The 18889-nt window shown below is 37.8% G+C and overlaps 2 protein-coding genes across 7 annotated transcripts in view; one reads left to right on the top strand and one right to left on the bottom strand.

Moving 5' to 3' along the window:
• prkdc (protein kinase, DNA-activated, catalytic subunit) overlaps positions 1-6290 on the bottom strand; it is a 35169-nt gene extending 28879 nt beyond the window's left edge. For all 6 annotated transcript variants that reach the window (XM_088283283.1, XM_088283285.1, XM_088283281.1 and 3 more), the window contains exons 1-18: positions 6032-6290; positions 4711-4787; positions 4529-4633; positions 4319-4393; positions 4014-4122; positions 3811-3923; positions 3584-3683; positions 3374-3429; positions 2635-2665; positions 2396-2553; positions 2183-2329; positions 1924-2088; positions 1370-1538; positions 1234-1280; positions 1023-1145; positions 714-863; positions 472-581; positions 34-193 (exon numbers count right to left, since the gene is read on the bottom strand). In XM_088283283.1, the coding sequence (XP_088139409.1) occupies positions 34-193; positions 472-581; positions 714-863; positions 1023-1145; positions 1234-1280; positions 1370-1538; positions 1924-2088; positions 2183-2329; positions 2396-2553; positions 2635-2665; positions 3374-3429; positions 3584-3683; positions 3811-3923; positions 4014-4122; positions 4319-4393; positions 4529-4633; positions 4711-4787; positions 6032-6197 (2061 nt within the window). In that variant the 5' untranslated portion in view covers positions 6198-6290. The remainder of the gene's footprint in view (positions 1-33; positions 194-471; positions 582-713; positions 864-1022; positions 1146-1233; positions 1281-1369; positions 1539-1923; positions 2089-2182; positions 2330-2395; positions 2554-2634; positions 2666-3373; positions 3430-3583; positions 3684-3810; positions 3924-4013; positions 4123-4318; positions 4394-4528; positions 4634-4710; positions 4788-6031) is intronic.
• Positions 6088-13792, top strand: LOC148318261 (cyclic AMP-dependent transcription factor ATF-1-like). Its single transcript, XM_088283292.1, has 6 exons — positions 6088-6209; positions 7404-7587; positions 7868-8012; positions 8940-9008; positions 12250-12358; positions 13360-13792. The coding sequence occupies exons 2-6, from the start codon at positions 7447-7449 to the stop codon at positions 13499-13501; spliced, it is 606 nt and encodes a 201-aa protein (XP_088139418.1). The 5' UTR covers positions 6088-6209; positions 7404-7446; the 3' UTR covers positions 13502-13792.
• Positions 13793-18889: the final 5097 nt, after the last annotated feature.

The following is an 18889-nucleotide window of genomic DNA, read 5'->3' as shown; positions in this document are numbered from 1 at the left end:
ATGACATTAAAATAATGCTCATGAATAGATTACCTGGTAATACTTTATTTTCTTGGCAATTTTCATGGTGACTGAGAGCAACTTGTAAAAACCACTGACAAGTGGGTTTCGAATTGACTGCAGGATAACTTTGTGGCTGAAGGGGTACATCCAAGTCTGGAAATATTCGACGTGCTTATAAAGCAACAGCTCACTACAGAAGCAACAACAAAATACAGGTCTCAGCTGTTTCAACAAATAGGGGCGCATCAAAATGGCCATGACAAGTCGACAGCTTTTGGGGGTAACGACACTGCTTGAATGTCCATCACATAGTTTGCGTGCTATTTAATTCGGTGTCTATGCATTTGGCAGTTTAGAAATCCTTCATAGGATTTAAATCGTAAAAATAAGTGCTTGTACTGTGAATCAATTGTGAGGATGCAAATATTTGATGTGCTACATGGAACACAGAGTTTACATCTTCATTACCTGCAGAAGTCGACTAAATTAATAAAAGCAGTGAAATCCTTGAGCTTATTGGGTAAAAGATGAGCCGTAGGGTCTGAAGAAGGGACGACATGAGACGCATCTTCGGGAGCCTTGCGAGGATAAGTAGACAGGTGCCATGAATGAGACTTTCAGTTCTACACTAACACATTCTTGCACAACAATAATGACTTGTGTTGTTAAACAGAATGGAATTAATGTGTCCACAAAGTAACACCACACACCTCCTCTCCTGGTGTGACCTTTTGCAAGGACAAATCTAATTTCTCTATAATCAGAAGAAGTGACTTGACCAGCTCATCATAGAGAATGCGACTCAAGGACACAAGCGCAGCATTCTGACTTTCAAAAGCTCCGTCCAAAAATCCTGAATCCTGTGGAAGTAGACAAATGTGAGGGGAGGAGCAGAATAGGAAAACGTACTGCACAATTCATCACACATTGCTACTTTTTTTGTTTTTGTGTTTGTCAAACGCACAGATAGATCTTCTTTGTACAAAGGAGCATTAGAGCCATACTAAAATAAAAAGTACCTTCAACCGATCACAGTCTAGCAGGTCTCTGTATAGGGCGAGATAGTTCTTCGTGGATGGAATCTTCCACTTTCCAATACGAACGTCAGATGAGCCAAAAGAATCATTTTCAGACTCTTGGCCCTATGAAAAAAAACACAAAATGATGAAGCCGTTAATCAAAACAAGATGTGCAAGGACTCCACGTTGGACGCTGGAACATTTTACTGACCTCAGTGACCATGGGTTTGGAACATACACGAATCAATCCTTGGTGTACTAAAAATGCAAAAGAATAAAATGAAGCATAACTGATTTTCTAAATTAACCCCCCCCCCAAAAAAAAAAAATAACTTAGATCAACGTACCCACAGAGCTAATGAAACTCCACAGAACAGGTCCTTTTGAGGCCATGGCCACCAGAACTTTAATGATGGCTCGGCAACAAGAGATCTGCATTTTCTCACTGTACTGAGGGAAGCTGTCAATCTGCACCACCAGGAGACGTTCCAGTAGTGGAGTGTACACCTCTGGAACCTGAGATCAAAGGGGGTGTGAGGTTATATCAAGAAATATAAATTGCGGTGCAAAATACAATACATTTTCCATGGGATGTTGCTGGGGGATTTTGAAAATATTATTGTGCTAGTTAAACTTAAACACAATAAATTGTGAACTGTGGCTTCCAATTCAGTGGTGTGCCCTGAATATTCCATAATTATTATGATCGCTGTAATAGACTAACATGGAATTTTTAAAATTTTGCATTATTGCTGAATCATATTGATTCCCGTTAATTCTAGAGTTAAAATTCCTGAACTACGCACAGCAAAGTCCAAGTGTAGATTATACAAAAGAACTCCAGAGGGCCAGAAGCTTGTTAAAACTGAGTGAAAAAAAAAGTATTATTTTAGTTTGTGACCTTGTCCAGATGAATCAGGACACTCGCGATAGAGTCGAGGAAGCTGGGCAGCTGGTAGAAGCTCTCGTCCTCCCCATCAGACTCAGTGAGGTACATCTGCTTGCAGCGTTGAATCAGCTCTGTGTACATCAACTCCACATCTTGAGGACAAACTTTCTTGCATGGCTTAAAGAGAGAAAAATGAAATTACACACACAACAAAATTCACGAAATTCAGATGTATATTTGGGAATTTAATACTGATTCACATTCAACTTACAGCTGCAAAAAATCCATAACCTCGTATGGCGATGGATAGTTCTTTATGGGTTGACTCCATGGTCTGAATGATGTTGCAGAACTTTTGCATGAAGAACTTCAACTTGCTCTTGTGCTCCTCAATATTTTCCGCTACGAGTATTGAAACCTGAAAATACAGTGAACAAAACTCAAAAAGCTTTATCAGGAAACTCTTGTGAGTGAGATTATTCACCTGCTTCAGGAAGGCTTCTAATGCATAGTAACTGGTTTTCTTCATTTCGTTGTTGATGTGACCACATAGCTTGGACATGGCATCAAAAACTTCTCGGTAGTGGGCTATGAGGCAGCTGCTGAACTGGGACGCATGCCTGGCGAACAATCTCAGTCCAGCTGTTTAAGAAACAGAGCTATTAGTAGTTATTAATCGGAGTGTTTCAAATTCATATAATGTCACAAAAAATGTAACCTCACCAAAGGTGACAGCATAACGACTCATTTCCATCTAGAAGAAAAAAAAGGATTTTCCCCGATTGGCATTTTTAAAAAATTGTTGGCGCACAATGCACAATATTCTAACATTTTTTAACACAGTAGCTGGTGTAGGAAATGTATGTTTTTAGTTTTTCATGATTACTCGGTTAAGCAGAAGAGAATGAATGAATGATGACTTAAAAATATTTACCAATTCAAAATTAATGAATTAATGCAAACAAAAAAAAAAAAACTCTTTTATAGCGATAGACCGATATATTTTTATTTCAGTGCCGATACCAATACCAATTATTTGTAGACAAGGAGGATGGTTATGGATATTTGAAGCCAATAAGCATTCTAAGTAAAAAGGAAAATATTGGCATCAAAATCGAAAACAAATTAACACTCTTAACCTTTTTTAACATATTTACATAATTTTCAGATTTGCATAATGTTAATCTTTTTATTATTGTACATTTTGACAATATACTTCTTTGCTGTTAAATTCTAACAAAGTTCAGGGAGCTCCCAGGGTCATCAGCATGTCTTGAAAAGCTAAATGAAAACTTAAATGATAGCACCCTAACGTTTTCTGCAGTAAATAAAGTTCTGCAAAATTTCAAAATGACCGAAATGTTAAAATTTCACTTATCTGACTAGACAACAATATTACAACAATGTCCAAAATGTACACACCCAGACATCACTGTGTGTTAATCTTCCAAAAAGCATTTACCTGCGGACTAATTGCTTTTAGAGCGTATTGAAAGATTTCGTTGGATGTTGCTGGGTCTGCAATTCAAAGAAAAACAATCGTCATTCATCCAACAACAGCTGAAGTTGTGGCAAAGCACTTTACATCCAACATAAACTCATCTTGACTGAAACAAAGATGCGACAAAATACAAGATTTGCGTTATGCTGTTTATATGGCCCAGATGCTCACCTTCCTCCATTGTTTTAGTGAAGTTAACCATGAGCGCAGTGATTCCTCTCAAACATCCAGCAACGACAATGAGTTTGGGCTCTTTTGTGGTAGAAGTCATCTGCGAAAGAGGCAAAATTGGCAACAAGCACACACTGATTCAATGGCCTATGCCCTACCATCTATTTTATGTGCTTTTTTTTTTTACTATGGCAGAAAAAAGTCAGTTGTTTTTTAGGCTGCAATACCTGTTCTTTAAGTTCCCCTCGATAGGCTTTGTAGAGTTTGTCTGAGTAGTTGACCATCTCACTGGGGTGAACCTCTGCAACAACTCCCAGCAATTCATAGACAGTGCTAAGGACTATAAGAAGAAATTATTTAGCTTTGGAAAGAATTGTTCACTCTTATGATTTTTAACACTTCAATCCGCCATCATAAGTGAAGCCCTTACCTGAATCTGGAAGTTTGTTCTTTTGACATAGTTCACTGTAGAATTTGGTAAATATTTCACCGATTCTCAATTCCGCAGCCACGATAGAAGCTTTTGTTGTCAGAAGAACCTGTGGGGTAAAAGTTGTTCATGACAAGATAACTAGCTAGCACAGAATGAAAATATTTAGGCGAGCAAAGATAGTCGCCGCAAGTTCTTTATTCATAAGACTCTCACTGACCCTAATAGCGGAAACATTTTATGTCCTTGAAAACATGTGATGCCTTTGAGAGAGTTCAAAAGCTATAAGTCTGAGGAAAAAAAACCTTAATAAGCAGCTCCAACACAGCAGTCCTACATTTTGCAGCTTTTTCTTTTGTGTACACCATCATACATGTGTCCTGCAGGAAGGAAAATAAATGTTATTGGGTATTTGGGATTTCTTTTGTTACGCTTAGCTCTAACGGATGGCTGTGTTTGCAATCACACCAATAATTAATGTCAGAATATAATTTGATGCTTCAAAGAAAACTTACTCTGATGTCAATGGCGTATGTCTTCTCCCACCCTTTGACCTTTGGAGAAAGCTTATCCAAAAACTTTTCCAAAAAACACAATATCTTAACCCTGGCGTCCCGAAGCTAAAGGGGAAAAATATTTTGTTACATTACTTGTCAACATGACATTTTGTTTTTCCAGCTGTACTTTCGGTTCCCACCTCATCTTGTGGTAAAGACTTCCTGAGGAAGATGAGCAGGCCGTAGTCTTTTGAAAACAGCAAGGATGTCTGTAAGGCTTTGAGACACAATAAGACGGCAAAACGTTAACATGCACGTTCACTTTTTTTTTTTCTGAGGCATCATGCGTCACATAATTTAGCACATGTGCAGTCGTCAATTATGAGCATATATATATATATATATATACACACACACGATCTGCACTAGTTGAACAGAGACAACTTGACTCTTGGTTGTTGAAATAGGCAATTGTCTATCTGGAGCTAGTATTTGCTAAGATGATCTTTGTCCTCTGTGAGTCTTACTAGCAGCGTCTTTTTTTTTTTTTTTTTAAAACAATAAATGTTCAAACAGTCCAAGTAAAAGTAAGCTCTTTGTCCTCACTAGTGAGGCAACTTCAGCATACTAGTAAGACAACTTCATGTTACCAGTAAGGCGAGACTGTACACTACTTGGCAAATGTGCTACTAGTAGTACTACTAGTGAAGCATTAAAATGTTAACTACTAGAATTTTATAATATCGCTACAAGTAGTACTCTCTTGCAAAAAAACAAAAAAAAAAACAAATAAAACAGCATAGACCTGCAATGTTATGTTGTGTTTTTGAGCTGGTCAAAACAGCAGCAGCAGCAGCAGCATAAACAAAACAAAAGTGCCAAGATTCAAACAGCCAAACCTCTGGTTAGACGGTAACCCACTCTATCACCCGAGTCACAGTTGGTCAACATGCTGCGGGGCCCAACCAGCACCCTGTAATAGTGGCGAGCTGGTCTTGCTGTCACCAGCTGCTGGCTGTCTTTGGCTCAGTTGGTAGAGTGGGTTCAACAGTGACTCAGGGGTCATGAAGTCGAATCTTGGCTGTTTTGTTCGCCAGAACAACAAAACCATGCTGGTCTTTGCTGTTTTTTGTTTGTTTTGGGGTTCTTTTTTAGCAGGGTTTATAGCACTCAGCTTTGACCAAGTGCGGTGTTGCCTCACTTTAAACATGTAGTTGAACTACTAGCATGCCAAAGTTGTACTACTAGTGAGTTAAACGAGCAAACTAGTAGATGCTCCTCCGACTACAAACGGACTCTTCTTGGTTGTTGCGTCCAAACTCTCGATTAAACTTGCGAATTAAAATAGTGAATTGCATGACTGGGGATAGCTTAACACTGTACAACTGTTCGACTAAAGTCGTGTTATAAACAGCATATTCATTGTTGACATACGCGATGCTGCATCATTTAGAAGCACTCGCATTCAAAATAAGGACGCCAGGTAAGACGACAAATTTGAGTGAGAGTCCTTTGTTTTACCCAGTTCATTGTCGCTGGGTGTTAGCATGCACGTCTGCCCCAAATCTCCCACTAGGTCTTGACATCTCAGAGACGCACGACGGGTATCGTCGTCTGCGAGTGATTCGTGAAGTTTCAAAAGGAGCCCGTGAATCCCTCCAGCGGCGTTGCTTTGCGGAAGAGACATAGCTGACCTAAGGTAACATTTGGAAACGTTACAAGTGTCGCTTCGTTACTTTACATAAGTGAGCGTTCAGTGACTTGACGCTACTACACAATGAAAAATTCAATCTCGTACCCGGAAGACTAACAAGACAGGAAACACAACCGCGACCTTTCAAAATAAAGGTTAGAGGGCCTGTACCGTACAACATCAAAGAGAGACGCTTGTTTCAAAATTTTGTAAGAATAAAGTTGTAATTTTAAAATATTACAAGACGAGAGGTTTAATATCTTTGGGGTCAATTTGACCACATTCGATGTTCATTAAATACAGTACAGGCTTATGATTGGCATATTTTTTTCCTTTTATAATTCATGTAATATCCAAATTTAATAGAGACATGATTTGGGGTGCGGGTGACTGACATGTATTCCCAATGGGTATGTATATTTAAATAAAAAAAGATGACATTATTTTGAGACTGCAATCTGTCTGTGTGACTTGGTACCAAATGGCCACTGTTCTATACGCCATCCATTTTTCCCATTTATCCTCAAACTGTAACTCTTTTAATGTGTAACTTTTTTTCAAAATAAACATATGCCTGTTATAGGATTTCAGAATTTTAGAAAAAAATATTTCATCTGTTATGCTCAGCTCAAATCTTTTGCTTGGTTGACTGATTTATTCGATCATCTTGAGAAGTGTGCAAGTAGGGATATTGGTTTGTAATTTGTAAATGGATATGTTAGTCCAGTTTTATAGAAAGGAGTGGCTTAATTGTTTTTTCATTTTTGCTGTTTTCATTTTTTAAGAAAAAAAGTTTGAAAAGACAGATTACAAGTACACTATATGTGAATGAATATAATATAATAGTTTGTACAATACATCCTTGAATCGTAGCACACCGCATTAACCAGACTCTTATCACAACATTTAATTGACGTTGCTGATGATTTAATGCTTCTCAGAATCAATTAGAACATTTTGAACTATGAGGTCCTTTTACATGTCGTTCCATATTAATGAACATGACAAAAGCAACAGCTTGACCATATCGAATCAAATCTTCATCCCTCCGAATTGAACTGAATTAAATCGTTCCCCTTGAAAATGTACTGTTCTTGAATCAAACCGCACCCTATGTATGGAAATACGTATCATATCGTCTTTTATTGGTGAGATGCACGCCGCCAGATTGTAGATATTTATTTTCAATGCCTATTTCAGGCAGGTCAAGTGACTTTGAAGCCAGGACTTTCTGATCTTTGATATGAGTGGTTTGTCACTTCATAAAGACAAACGGCTCCAGTTGAAAGGTAGCTGCGATGGGGGTTGCACTAGTAAACCCGTTTGCACGCTCTTGACATTTTCATCTGGGGCCTACGCAGTGGATGGTGTTATCGCAATGGATGTAAGTATTTGAAAACGTGTTTTATGAGTGGCTTAATTGAAATTTTGATAAAATCAGTTCATGGTTAAAGTACTCATATTTTATGGCATGTTTAATTCTATTTGTTGTCATTGCATTATTATAGAACACACTAATGAAAGTTTATCCATATATGATTGTTACAGAAACATATTTTAATTTGAATATGCCGTAGCACATGGATAATCTGTCCAAAAGAATGCAATGTGCTTCTCGTGAAATAGTGTGATTTCATTGAATGATATACTTTACCTTTCTTTAGTCGCCTCCGTCTAACAATCTATCTATTGAGGGGCCACAGACACTGTCAGCAATGGCCATAAACTCACAGACACTTCAAGCTGATTCCAATTCTTCGGAATACTATCCGTGGACTTATCAGAATCCCTGTTTCCCCGGATTTCAAGGTAAAAAAAAATCATTTGTACTCGTTTCTCCGAACATGACAGTTCTTCCTTTTTGATGTTTTGTCCACATTAAAGCAGGTACCTTCAGTTTATACAACTTGGGCTTCAATCAGAGAATCAAAATATATTTTGGAAAACTTCTCTCTCCAGACCAATCCACTGTTTCTAGTCTCATTCAAATTATGATGTAAAAATTTGTCAGGGCGCCATTGTAAGTTTTGCCCCGAGTCTGTTGTGACAGACGGTATAACCGACGCGTGTGCTAATCATTAGCCATGCACGCAAACGCACACTCAGTCTTTCACATTTTAATGTTTTGTTCATAACATATTTGTTTATGAAGGATAAACCTCCAAACACACTTGAACTTTACGTGGCAAATGAATTTTCATGAAGGATATGTAAGTTAAATTTCCAAAGGCACACTTGAACCTTACTTGAACTTTATAGACGATCGGCCATTAAGTTCAAAACAATCAAATTATATAATGGCGATCAATGAATACGCCAATACATTATTCACATAAAAATGAGTTAAAATAAATATGAACTATATAAAAATATTTTAATGTTTTTTTTTTTTAATAAGAATGCAAGGATGAGTGTTGAGGAACAGCAGCATATTACCATTTATCACACATCCTCTATATAGTAAGTCTGGGTGTCCCGAAAAGCAATTTGAAAATTTCGAATATTCGGAAAGTTGGTTTGGATTTAAAAGACGTGAGCGGTATGAATCAAACGGAATTGAATCGTTCCATTTAAAAAAAAAAAAAGTACCGCCCTTGTATTGTATTGCACGCCATGAATCGAGATACGTATTGAATTTATTTACAAGACCTTTTTTGTTGCAATACAAAGCCAAGGTCACTAAAAAAGAATATCTGGTGAAACAGCAAACCAGTTTTGGAACCATTTTTTTTCCAGGTGCTGCATTCTGCTACCAGAGTGAAGGCGCACAAGTTGTGCCAATCGCCATGACAACCACACAGCCAGGTAAGATACTAAATGCGCATATTAACAAATTAACAAGAATGAATAAATTAGAAGTTTGCATAGCCTCATTTATTGAGAACAAAAAAATATATCTAAAAATGGAAATGGAAACACCAAACAACTACCCACTGAGCACGAGACTCAGTGTAAAAACGACTTGGATGCAACTTCTGTGAATTTCTTCAAGACAACTCCTATTGTGCCGCAGTAGTGTGAATGGCTTCCACAAGCCTGTATGCATTCTCTACAATGTTCAGGCATGTTCCTGATGAGACCATTAATGATCTGCTGGAGGCTCATCAAGCTCAGTCAGCTGCTGGGCAGTGATGCGTATAATGTCCCAAAGATGCATCCGTGGATTGTGGTTTGGGGAAAGGGTGGACTACTCAATGTCATCACCGCCGTTGTCATCTCAAAACTGCTCACACATTCCCGCCATTTGAGGCTGGCTATTGTCCTGCAGTAACCCAGGGCCATCTGCACCAACTCATGGTCTGATACTGGGTCAGAGGATCACCGAACAGTAGTAAGGCTACGTCTGACTTGGACATGGAGTTCAAGGATTTGCCTACCCAGGCTCTCATTTACCCATGGGATCATGGTGAAGGCAGCAGATAGCTCTTCACAACCTCCCCAGATCCTCACAAAACAACGGCTCACCTCGACCACTTCTGATGTACTGACCTGTGTCCAAATGTCTCATCCCAAGTTCTGGCCACAGAATGAACCCATGTGCTTGCTGCAGGAGCAACATATGTGTTCTACAGGTAGAACCTGTCAAGTGATGTGCTAAGCGAGATCTGACACCTTCTAAGCATGGTGAAGGCCAAGGAAAAACTGAAAAACTAGCAAAGAAACAAAGTATGAGAGACTTTCGTTACGCTTATAGCCCATCCCATTTGCACAAGGGTAGATCTGGTTTCCAATCATTGCTTTCTGACTGTACTGGTTATGTTGGAACTGTGACTGACTGGAATTTGAGATTACTCAACTGGACAAAATAGTTGGTGCTCATGCAACAGTGGTCACGGAAATTACTAAAATTTTAATGAATATTAACCCCCAAAAAATCCGAACTTGCTTTTGGATTGTGGTTTAAAAGAATTAATTTCATAACAAACTCATGGAATCGGCCTGGACAATGATTGTATCATCAATATTTTGTTGCATTACCTTTTGAGGCAATCAAACAATTTTTGTTACTTTCAGTGAGACATCTACTCCTCTCAGCCGGTATTTTGGTTCCTGATGCGATAATATAAGCAATTTGACACAAGGCAGTTTATTTTCCCCAGAATAACTTGTTTGCCTTGAGAGTTCATTGTACACTCTGCCAGGTGCAGCAAAGGGCCCCAGAACTTAAGTGCCTTGTGCTTCACAGTAGGGACAGTGTTCTTTTTTTTTTCTTTAATTGTATGCTTCATTTTTGCGTCGGTCAACATAGAGCTGATATATCTTGCCAAAAAGTTATGTTTTGTCTCGTCTGTTTGTAGGACTGTCTCCCAGAAGATTTGTGGCTTATCTACAAACTGTTTATTTTTTCAGCCGTCGTGTCCAAGTTTGAAGTCCACTTTGGCTCAGATAATGACAAAAAGTGCACTCTGAGAACGATGTATCTTGAGCTCGCTTGGATATGGTAGTATACCATTTACCTTCATCGTGCTTGTCTAAGATTTTGTCATTTTTAATCGTCTCATTCATTTTCTCTGGTCCATGTTTAGTTCATTACACAACATGTCACCTTGGTAAAACATGTCCCCGTGGTCAAATAATTTTCTGTCTTTTGCTTGGGGTACCATGATTTATGTCCAGGCCTGTTTCATGAATTTGATTTTTAAAATAGCTCCAACTCATCCTGTGACCCATGAAATTTATGGAAGGGCCTATATCTGAGTAGCCGCGGTCGTATTTTATGTTGGTTTAAATGTATTACTTTTTTTTTTTTTTGTCAATATGTAAACTTTGTCGTCAAGGAACAGCGCTTTTTGATTTTGGGTTTGCGTTTAAACAGCCTCTACTGTAACTCATAAATACTCACGGCCGATTATTGATGTTGTCTCTTGTGCTCTGTATTGAGCAGCACTGTTTTTAAACATAATGCACATCTCGGGATGGAGGAGTGACAATGTGCAACCAAGTCTGCAGATGCTGCTTTGACTTTAAATTACCTGATCCACGCTGTCTTGTGTCTGGGATCAAAGGTCAGTCTTTTTTGGGTCAACTTGCAACTTTAAACTGATCATTTGAATTGATCTTTTGTGCTTTGTTTATTTGTTGGGTTTCTTTTATTGTTTTATAGTTGCTTTGTTATGTGTGTTTTCTATGGTTTATTTGATTATTTTATTATTACAGTAGATTATTATTTAACCTGAATGCTTTTTTCCCTTTTTGCTTGTTTGAACGCTGTCATTTTAACGTTTTGTTTTGTGTGTGTATGTTTTTGCTTCTTTTACTGCATAAAGTTTTACCTAACATTTCTTGTCAGTGTAAAATATCATCCATTTCTATTCCTAACCTTTCAAGTTTGTTTGTTAGCAGAATGTGCAGCTTGTAAAAGATCCAAAATGCATTTTTCCTATTTTCAAATGTTTTTCTTACACCATTAAAAGTACAGTACATTGTTAATACAATCGACATATGGCACATCCACTTCTTAAATTAAAATGTAATTCAAAGTAAGTGCGGTACAATAAAACAACTATTACCTTTATTCATCTTGTTATTCTCATATATAAGTAATGCTATTTATCGGAAGACACTAATGCTGATAATGATTTCCCACAATAGTGAAGTAACAAATATGCCTACGCTACACTTTATTTTTTACAAATCTTGCCCATTGTTTACATTTTCAAAAGATATGAAACCTTTTTTACTGCTTATTTTTTTTAATCGGCTCTCGTTTTTTTTTCTCTAGCACATCAGGTTTTCATATTTAATAAAATGTTATTTAGTAATATTTTTTAATATCTATGAATTAGGGTTAAGTTCAGATGATACGTCATAGCTATTAATTACAATGCATGTTAAAATCCGTATTGCGCAAGCTTTTATTGGTCAAAAACAAAAAAAAGAAAATATCTGCAAAACCTTATGTGCTCGAAAAAAAAAGTTTGAAATTAGCTTGAACAATACATATAGGGACACAATGCCATTTGTAACTTTTAAAAGGGGCTGTTGACCGGTGTAATGATTTGAATGAATGAATCCATGTCATGTTTAATCTCTGCTGGTCCCCCAGGTGACCTGACAGCCTCCCAACTACAATACGCCGCCCCCATTTTCACACAGGCTGTGCCACAGGGCGGCGTCCCTCGTAAACAGTCGGAACGCAGCTTGATGAAGAACAGGTAGAAGAAATGTCATTCTAATAAGCTTAGATAAGTTGGTCACATTAATGTTACTCGTTATTGTTATAACCGTCGTTTAATTTGTTCTTCAAAGAAATGATTGAATTGATACCATGAATATGATACCATATCCCTGATTTGGGCAAAGTACGGCTTGGGGGCCATATCTGGCTGCCAGGATGGCCGAGTGGTCTAAGGCGCCGCGTTCCGGACCCAGTCTCCCCAGGAGGCCTGGGTTCGAATCTCGTGGCTGCCAGGATGGCCGAGTGGTCTAAGGCGCCGCGTTCAGGACCCAGTCTCCCCAGGAGGCCTGGGTTCGAATCTCGAATTTCCCCATTGTGGGACTAATAAAGGCATTATTATTATATCTGGTCCGCCCTTAGTGTCTGAACGGCCCTCACAGTGACTAAAAAGCCATAGCAAAAATAAAATGGGAGGTTTTCTTATTTTAAAAGTAGTGCTTTTTTTATGTGCGTTTGTGGACGCTAGTTCAAGCGAGACGGCAGTTGGCAAGAGCTACGTCTTGTGTCCCCAGTGTCCCCAAATAGCGACATTTTCACTACTTTTAGTGAAATTTGCACTCACACTGGCAACATTTCCCCCCCCAAAAAAGCGATTAGTAAAAGTGATAACAGCGGTCTTAATGTTTGCAACAGTTTCTTTACAATGGACGGAAGATGGCCAAGACAATATGCATCTACTAAATTCATGAAGAACAATAAAGACAAAGTTGAGGTTAGCATTTTGGCTCGGCCCTCAGCAAGTGTTTCTCATGTGGCCTCTTTGCAAAATAAATTGCCCTCCCCAGAAAAACAAGTGCTATGCCACAAATTCTGCCTTTTACAATGTAATTGTTTTTTTAATTAGTATTATTCATCCATTTTCATGCCATTTATTCCTGTTCAGACAAAGTGGTATAAATTGGAGAGAAGTTTTATTTGTACGTTTCAGTTAATATATATAGCATACATATGAATTTTTTTTCATTGGCTTTGTTGCAGGGAAGCTGCCCGTGAATACAGGCGGAGGAAAAAGTTTTATATTCAAGATCTTGAGAAACGTGCAGAAAAGCTTGAAACGGAAAATATGGCTTTGAAGGAAGAACTTAAAACTTGGAAAATGGGCCAACAGAAATTCCAATAATTTTCTCACAACCGGCTGGAATCTTTTGCTGCATCTAGTTTTGAATTGCACACATTTCTGTGAATCATATAACATTTATTTTTTTATTATATTATCGGGACACATTTGTACCAAATGTACTGAATACTCTTGAATTTTTAGCGTCACTGACCTCGTGTTACAAGCCAGCATATAATTGACATTTTATCAAATTAACACACTCGAATGGCCCTCGATTAAATTTTGAAAACAAAAGTTTACTGTAGCTACACTGCTTTAAGCTGTAATTACAGTGGTCACCACCAGATGGCAGTCATCCTTTACCTCACCACAAATCTTCAACAGAAGTAGTACTGGCAAAGAGCAGAGCCAAGTCCAAATTAGGTCAAGTATATGTCTTTCAGGAAAATAAGATTATATGTTGACAGAATTTAAACACAAACCAAGATGGATAATTTCAAGATGCTTTTAGCTGTGAAAGATTTTGAAAGAAGTCGCCACTACAACACATACCAAACAATAGCAATTTTTTCCCGTTGACAGTTTGATGTACATGAAGCGTTACTAAATGTGTGTCCTCAGAAAATATGTATATAGTCAACGCTTTCTAGTGTAACAAACACGTATGGTGGCTTGGACAAGCACGCGTGTACAGTGCGACCACGATGCAGAGGGGAAACTGCGTCTTTAAAGGTCAATTAAAAAAAAAATGCTGAATAAACTGGTGAGGAAGCGACACAAAAATGATTAAATGCAAAAATGAACTGAAGAAAGCTGAGGTGTTTTTGAGCATGAAAAGTCCCAGAGCAACTCCCATGAAATGATTTGCTTCCAGTGCTTTGGCATATCCCAGTGAAAAACATTGTCACGTTGGGAAAATCCACCCTGATGAGCAAGTTAAATAGCACGCAGCTGAGTAACTTCATACCACATAGCAGCTGTTATCTGCTGAAGAATCGACTGTACGTATGTTAAGTTTCTAAATCCTGTGTGTCCCTCTGCTATGTGTGCAACAATCTTCTCGTGATATCTGCACATGGCTAATAAAGTGAATTACCTGGAACACAATGTACAACGATGCTGTGTTGTCAACTGCTGTTTTGAATTATTCAACATGGCTAACAGTAGGCAACGAACAGTACAAGGCCTGTTTGCCATTGAGCGATCATTAAATATAGATGAGGAGCAGACCTTCGGCATAAAGAGTAACACACAGATGGATTGTAAATTGTTTGTCCTTGATAATATCTTCTACCACAAGCTTTTGGAAAAATATGTATTTAGCCAGGCTTGATCTTGCTACCCTAACTCAGAGCCTTGTGAATAATATAAGGAAATGTATGATAAAGTCCAACCATTTTTCTTATTGTGTTTTGGTATATTTTCGAGAGACATCCGTTTCTTGGGAATGTCACTGTTTTCTCCACTTTGACCGCTTGCGTTAAATTTGAACATGAACTTGCAATACAGTCAGTCTTAGTACTACGAGAGACTTTCTTATTCGGGGGACAAGACCTTCCATTGTAATATCTATCTAATGATCAAAGTCCTTCAGCTCATTCTGCTCTGTTACAGTACGTGGGCACCATATTTGTCCAAACAATCCTTTCTTTTTATTTTCTCCTTTATTTTTGCACAATGTGCACCACAGTAGATGTGAGTAGTGGGAGAACAATGTGGGCCTGTGCTCGACAACAAGCAAATTCCACCTTACGCTGACAATTGACCATTTTGGGAGTCATTGACATGGATGTAAGCGACTTTTACTGACATTTACACATACTGTACGACGTGTACTACGACTCACTTGGATCGTGTTATCACGTTTTTACTTTTTAAGAAAGTTATATGGACAAGACTTAAAATGTCAAACATGTATCAAAACACCTTTTAAATTGTGTCCGTGTGTGTGTGTGTGTGTGTGGGGCAAGATATGTTACCTTAAAAATAAATGATTAAACCCAAAAAATTAGCCTGATTCTTGATTTTTGAATATATGATGTGTTTTCATCCCTTTGGTGTGTCTTTATGGTCAGTTAAATATGACCTCATTATGAATGACTTCTTATATCATTCTTATTGGCTATTCTCCGAACCATCTCGTGTTCTGTGTTGCTCTTTCACAAATCACTTACAGATGTGAATATCTCATCACCTTCTCGGTAATGTTCGAAAAGCATTCTTGTAGATAATTAAAAAAATAAATAAAAAACAGCCCTGAAATAGACTCCTCGGTTAAAATGCAAACAATTTTGGATTTGACACTTGTTATTAAATTATGTGAGGATAACCGGGTGTATGAGGTCATAATAATGATACGTATGCGAGAAGAATTTCTCACATGAAGGCTGATAGCAAGATGTAATCTCTTGGAACTTTAATGTTTAAGCACTTCTTGCTATACGTGTTCTTACAATCCAATTGGGGGGTCCTAATATTCTCATCAGAAGGTACTAATTCAATCACCATTCGGGAACAGAGGAGGTCATTGTTTAAAAAAATAAATAAATACCTCGCCCTATATCACACTTGAATATCTGATTAAATCAATCCTTCGATTCATCTTCCACAATGACATTAACCCAACAATAGGTCAGCACACTCACCCTTAGAAAATGTTTTGCAAATTCCAATTGTCTCTGCTTCACTGAACATTACCACATGCCCAAATTGCAAACATCCATTTGCCTTGGCTCCATTAACCCATTGCACACACAACGAATGGTATTTGAAATGCAATTTCCAGACTTCAAACATTAAATGAATGGACCCACTCTTAATTAACATTCGATATTGGTCTGCTAGGTCAATTCCTGCCTCGAAACGGTGATACTGAACAAGCATATTATTTGGCACGTGAATAATGGTGTGTATTCGCTTCTCTCATGTTAGATTCTCTGGCAATGCGTATTCCCTGTCACACACTTCATCTTCCTCATCACACAAACACAAAGGGGGCCGCTGCCCCCTGTAAAATGTTGCCACGCAAAATGCAATTAAAAGTAATGAGGGTCTGAAATATTGTCCGGCCCCGCAGACACACGTTACAAGGTAAACGACATTGGAGAAAAGCCCAGCGATATGAAGGACAATGGCAGACAAAAGAAGTCTTGTTAGCTGCCAGAGTACACTGCCAGTTTGACCTCATTATTGGGACTTATAGTGGTCAAGAATGCACACTCGTTTGGCATGCCGCTATGAAATAACCCACTGCTAACTGTACCCATTTTTTTAAAACGGTATATTTACGGAGATTCTATATATTTCTTTCCTGATTTAAAACATGGAAGTAGAGTTCTAAGATTACCCAAAGCAAATAAAATGCATACAAATGGTACATTTGATGACATTCATGTCCTGTGGAAGAATCACAGACATGAGGGTTCAATTGGGCGCACCAGATTTGGTGCATTACCCTGCGCTAAACGTTACATCAGCCTTATGGCATATTTTTTTCCTCAGAGAAATATAAAGTAGAACATGTAGCTGTCAGCAGATGTTTCGTTGTCCGGGCGTACTGTATCTGTGTCTAATTGTCAACTTACTTCTCATATAATTCTGGTATGTATGGAATGTATAATTCAGCAACAACTGTCAGCCTTGCTGAATATATTTGATCAACGTTGAGAGGCAACAAAGCATTGTTACCGAGATGGCTTTTGTTAGTAAACAAAGCTTGCATTTATCATTTGTTTAACACATGAAAAAGATTACATGCGCTGGGCTATTTATTGGATGAGGAAGAAACTATAATGTATGGGATTCATTACAACATCTGCTCCGAATGAACTCCTCTTTTGTGTTTTACTGCTGAGTTCCATATTACTAAAATTCTGGCCAGCCACTCTTTGACATTATTTGCTTGCCCGTCGTCTGTTACCCTCGACAACGCCGTCTGAAGAAAACACCACCCTGGAGACGATTGAAAGAAGGCAAAATGAGCAAAGAGCAGAGGTGACAAGGCAGTCACACAAAAGTCAAACGTTTACTTTTCCGCTTCAGTGAAAACTCCCTCATATAATTTGAAGTACTTGTCACAAACGAAGCGAGTAGCTCTTCAAATGCTACTTTGCCATATAAAGTGATGGAGTCACAAAGACTGGAGAGACACTACCACTGGTCATATTGAATGTTTATCGGTGGCTGCAGTACATTTTAATGGAGAAGATATGCTGACTGTTTACTCTGCCACTAGAGTAAACAGGAAATTGACTGCACATTTGCATTGTGGCTTATGCCGTACGTCAACACAGAAAAACACTTTGCATTACTTTGCATCTGTGCATCCATATCAGAGGAGGGACGCTAATGGATGTTTGAGGATAACCCAGTTGATGAAAGCACTTTTACTGCAAAACTGACGACTCACTATTGTCCATAAGAGGAAATGTAAATGTGAGTAATTTACTAGTAAAGTTTAATTGACTGTTCGTTTACCAATAATATTTAACTGTGTAGTAGTTGGCCAAAAGTGGCTTTAGTGGACTAAAAACATTGCTGCATTTGCTGCTTTGCTAGTGCTCTGGTTTATCTTACTAATGAGGCCAAACGGTATACTAATACATGGACCTAAAGATGGATATGAAATACACACTTAAACTTCCATCTATATGGAAACATATTGCACTCTCTTGGAAAAAAATCCAGTTTTTCTGAGTAATTTATGTATTTGTTTTTTTTATTTTTTAGTTCTGTTTATCAGAGTAATAATTACACCTTTTAGGGATTTTTTTTTCTTTTAAAAAAAATTCTGAAAAAAGAACCCCCGCAAAAAAATCTGAAAAACATGAAAAAACCTCTTGAAAAACTAAAACCAAAAATAATTGTGAAAAATAAAAATCCATAAAATAAGAAAAACCACGTTGAAAAACAGACAAAGTGTCATAAAAAAACGAAGCCCAAACAAATTAGTCAGAAAACAGTATTTTTTCCAAAGTGAATACACGTTCATACATATACTTTCAACATTTGTAATTTCTTCTTTTGATTATTGGTTCTCACAGACTACTCAAACCACTTTGTGGAAGGCACAAAATCATTCACTGCCGTGAATTTCACAACTGTATGACCATTCGGGAAATATTTCTCCACAAAAAGAAAAACTCTGGCTTTTTGGCCACAAGAAGAATGCAGAGGAAGTGCGTAAAGCTCCAATTCAACAACATTTATAAACCGGATGTTGTGATATTCTTCAATATTAACGCTTCAGAAAAAGCCATAGTACTTGGGCATAAATGAAAATATTAAGTTATTGTTACATAAATTGGTTGAATAAGAATAAAAATAAGCAGGAGTGGGGTAGAAAGAGTCCATGAAACGCAAAATACTGGACACAAGTTTGCTTTTATTTTGAAATAAATCACAAGAATCAGATGCGCTCACCATTAGCAACTTGATAAACTGATTTAG

Source organism: Idiotropiscis lumnitzeri, chromosome 19 (genome assembly GCF_059441095.1).
Source record: "Idiotropiscis lumnitzeri isolate Australia: NSW breed Sydney's pygmy pipehorse chromosome 19, RoL_Ilum_1.0, whole genome shotgun sequence".
Lineage (NCBI taxonomy): Eukaryota > Metazoa > Chordata > Actinopteri > Syngnathiformes > Syngnathidae > Idiotropiscis > Idiotropiscis lumnitzeri.
This window is presented reverse-complemented; position numbering and strand designations above follow the sequence as displayed.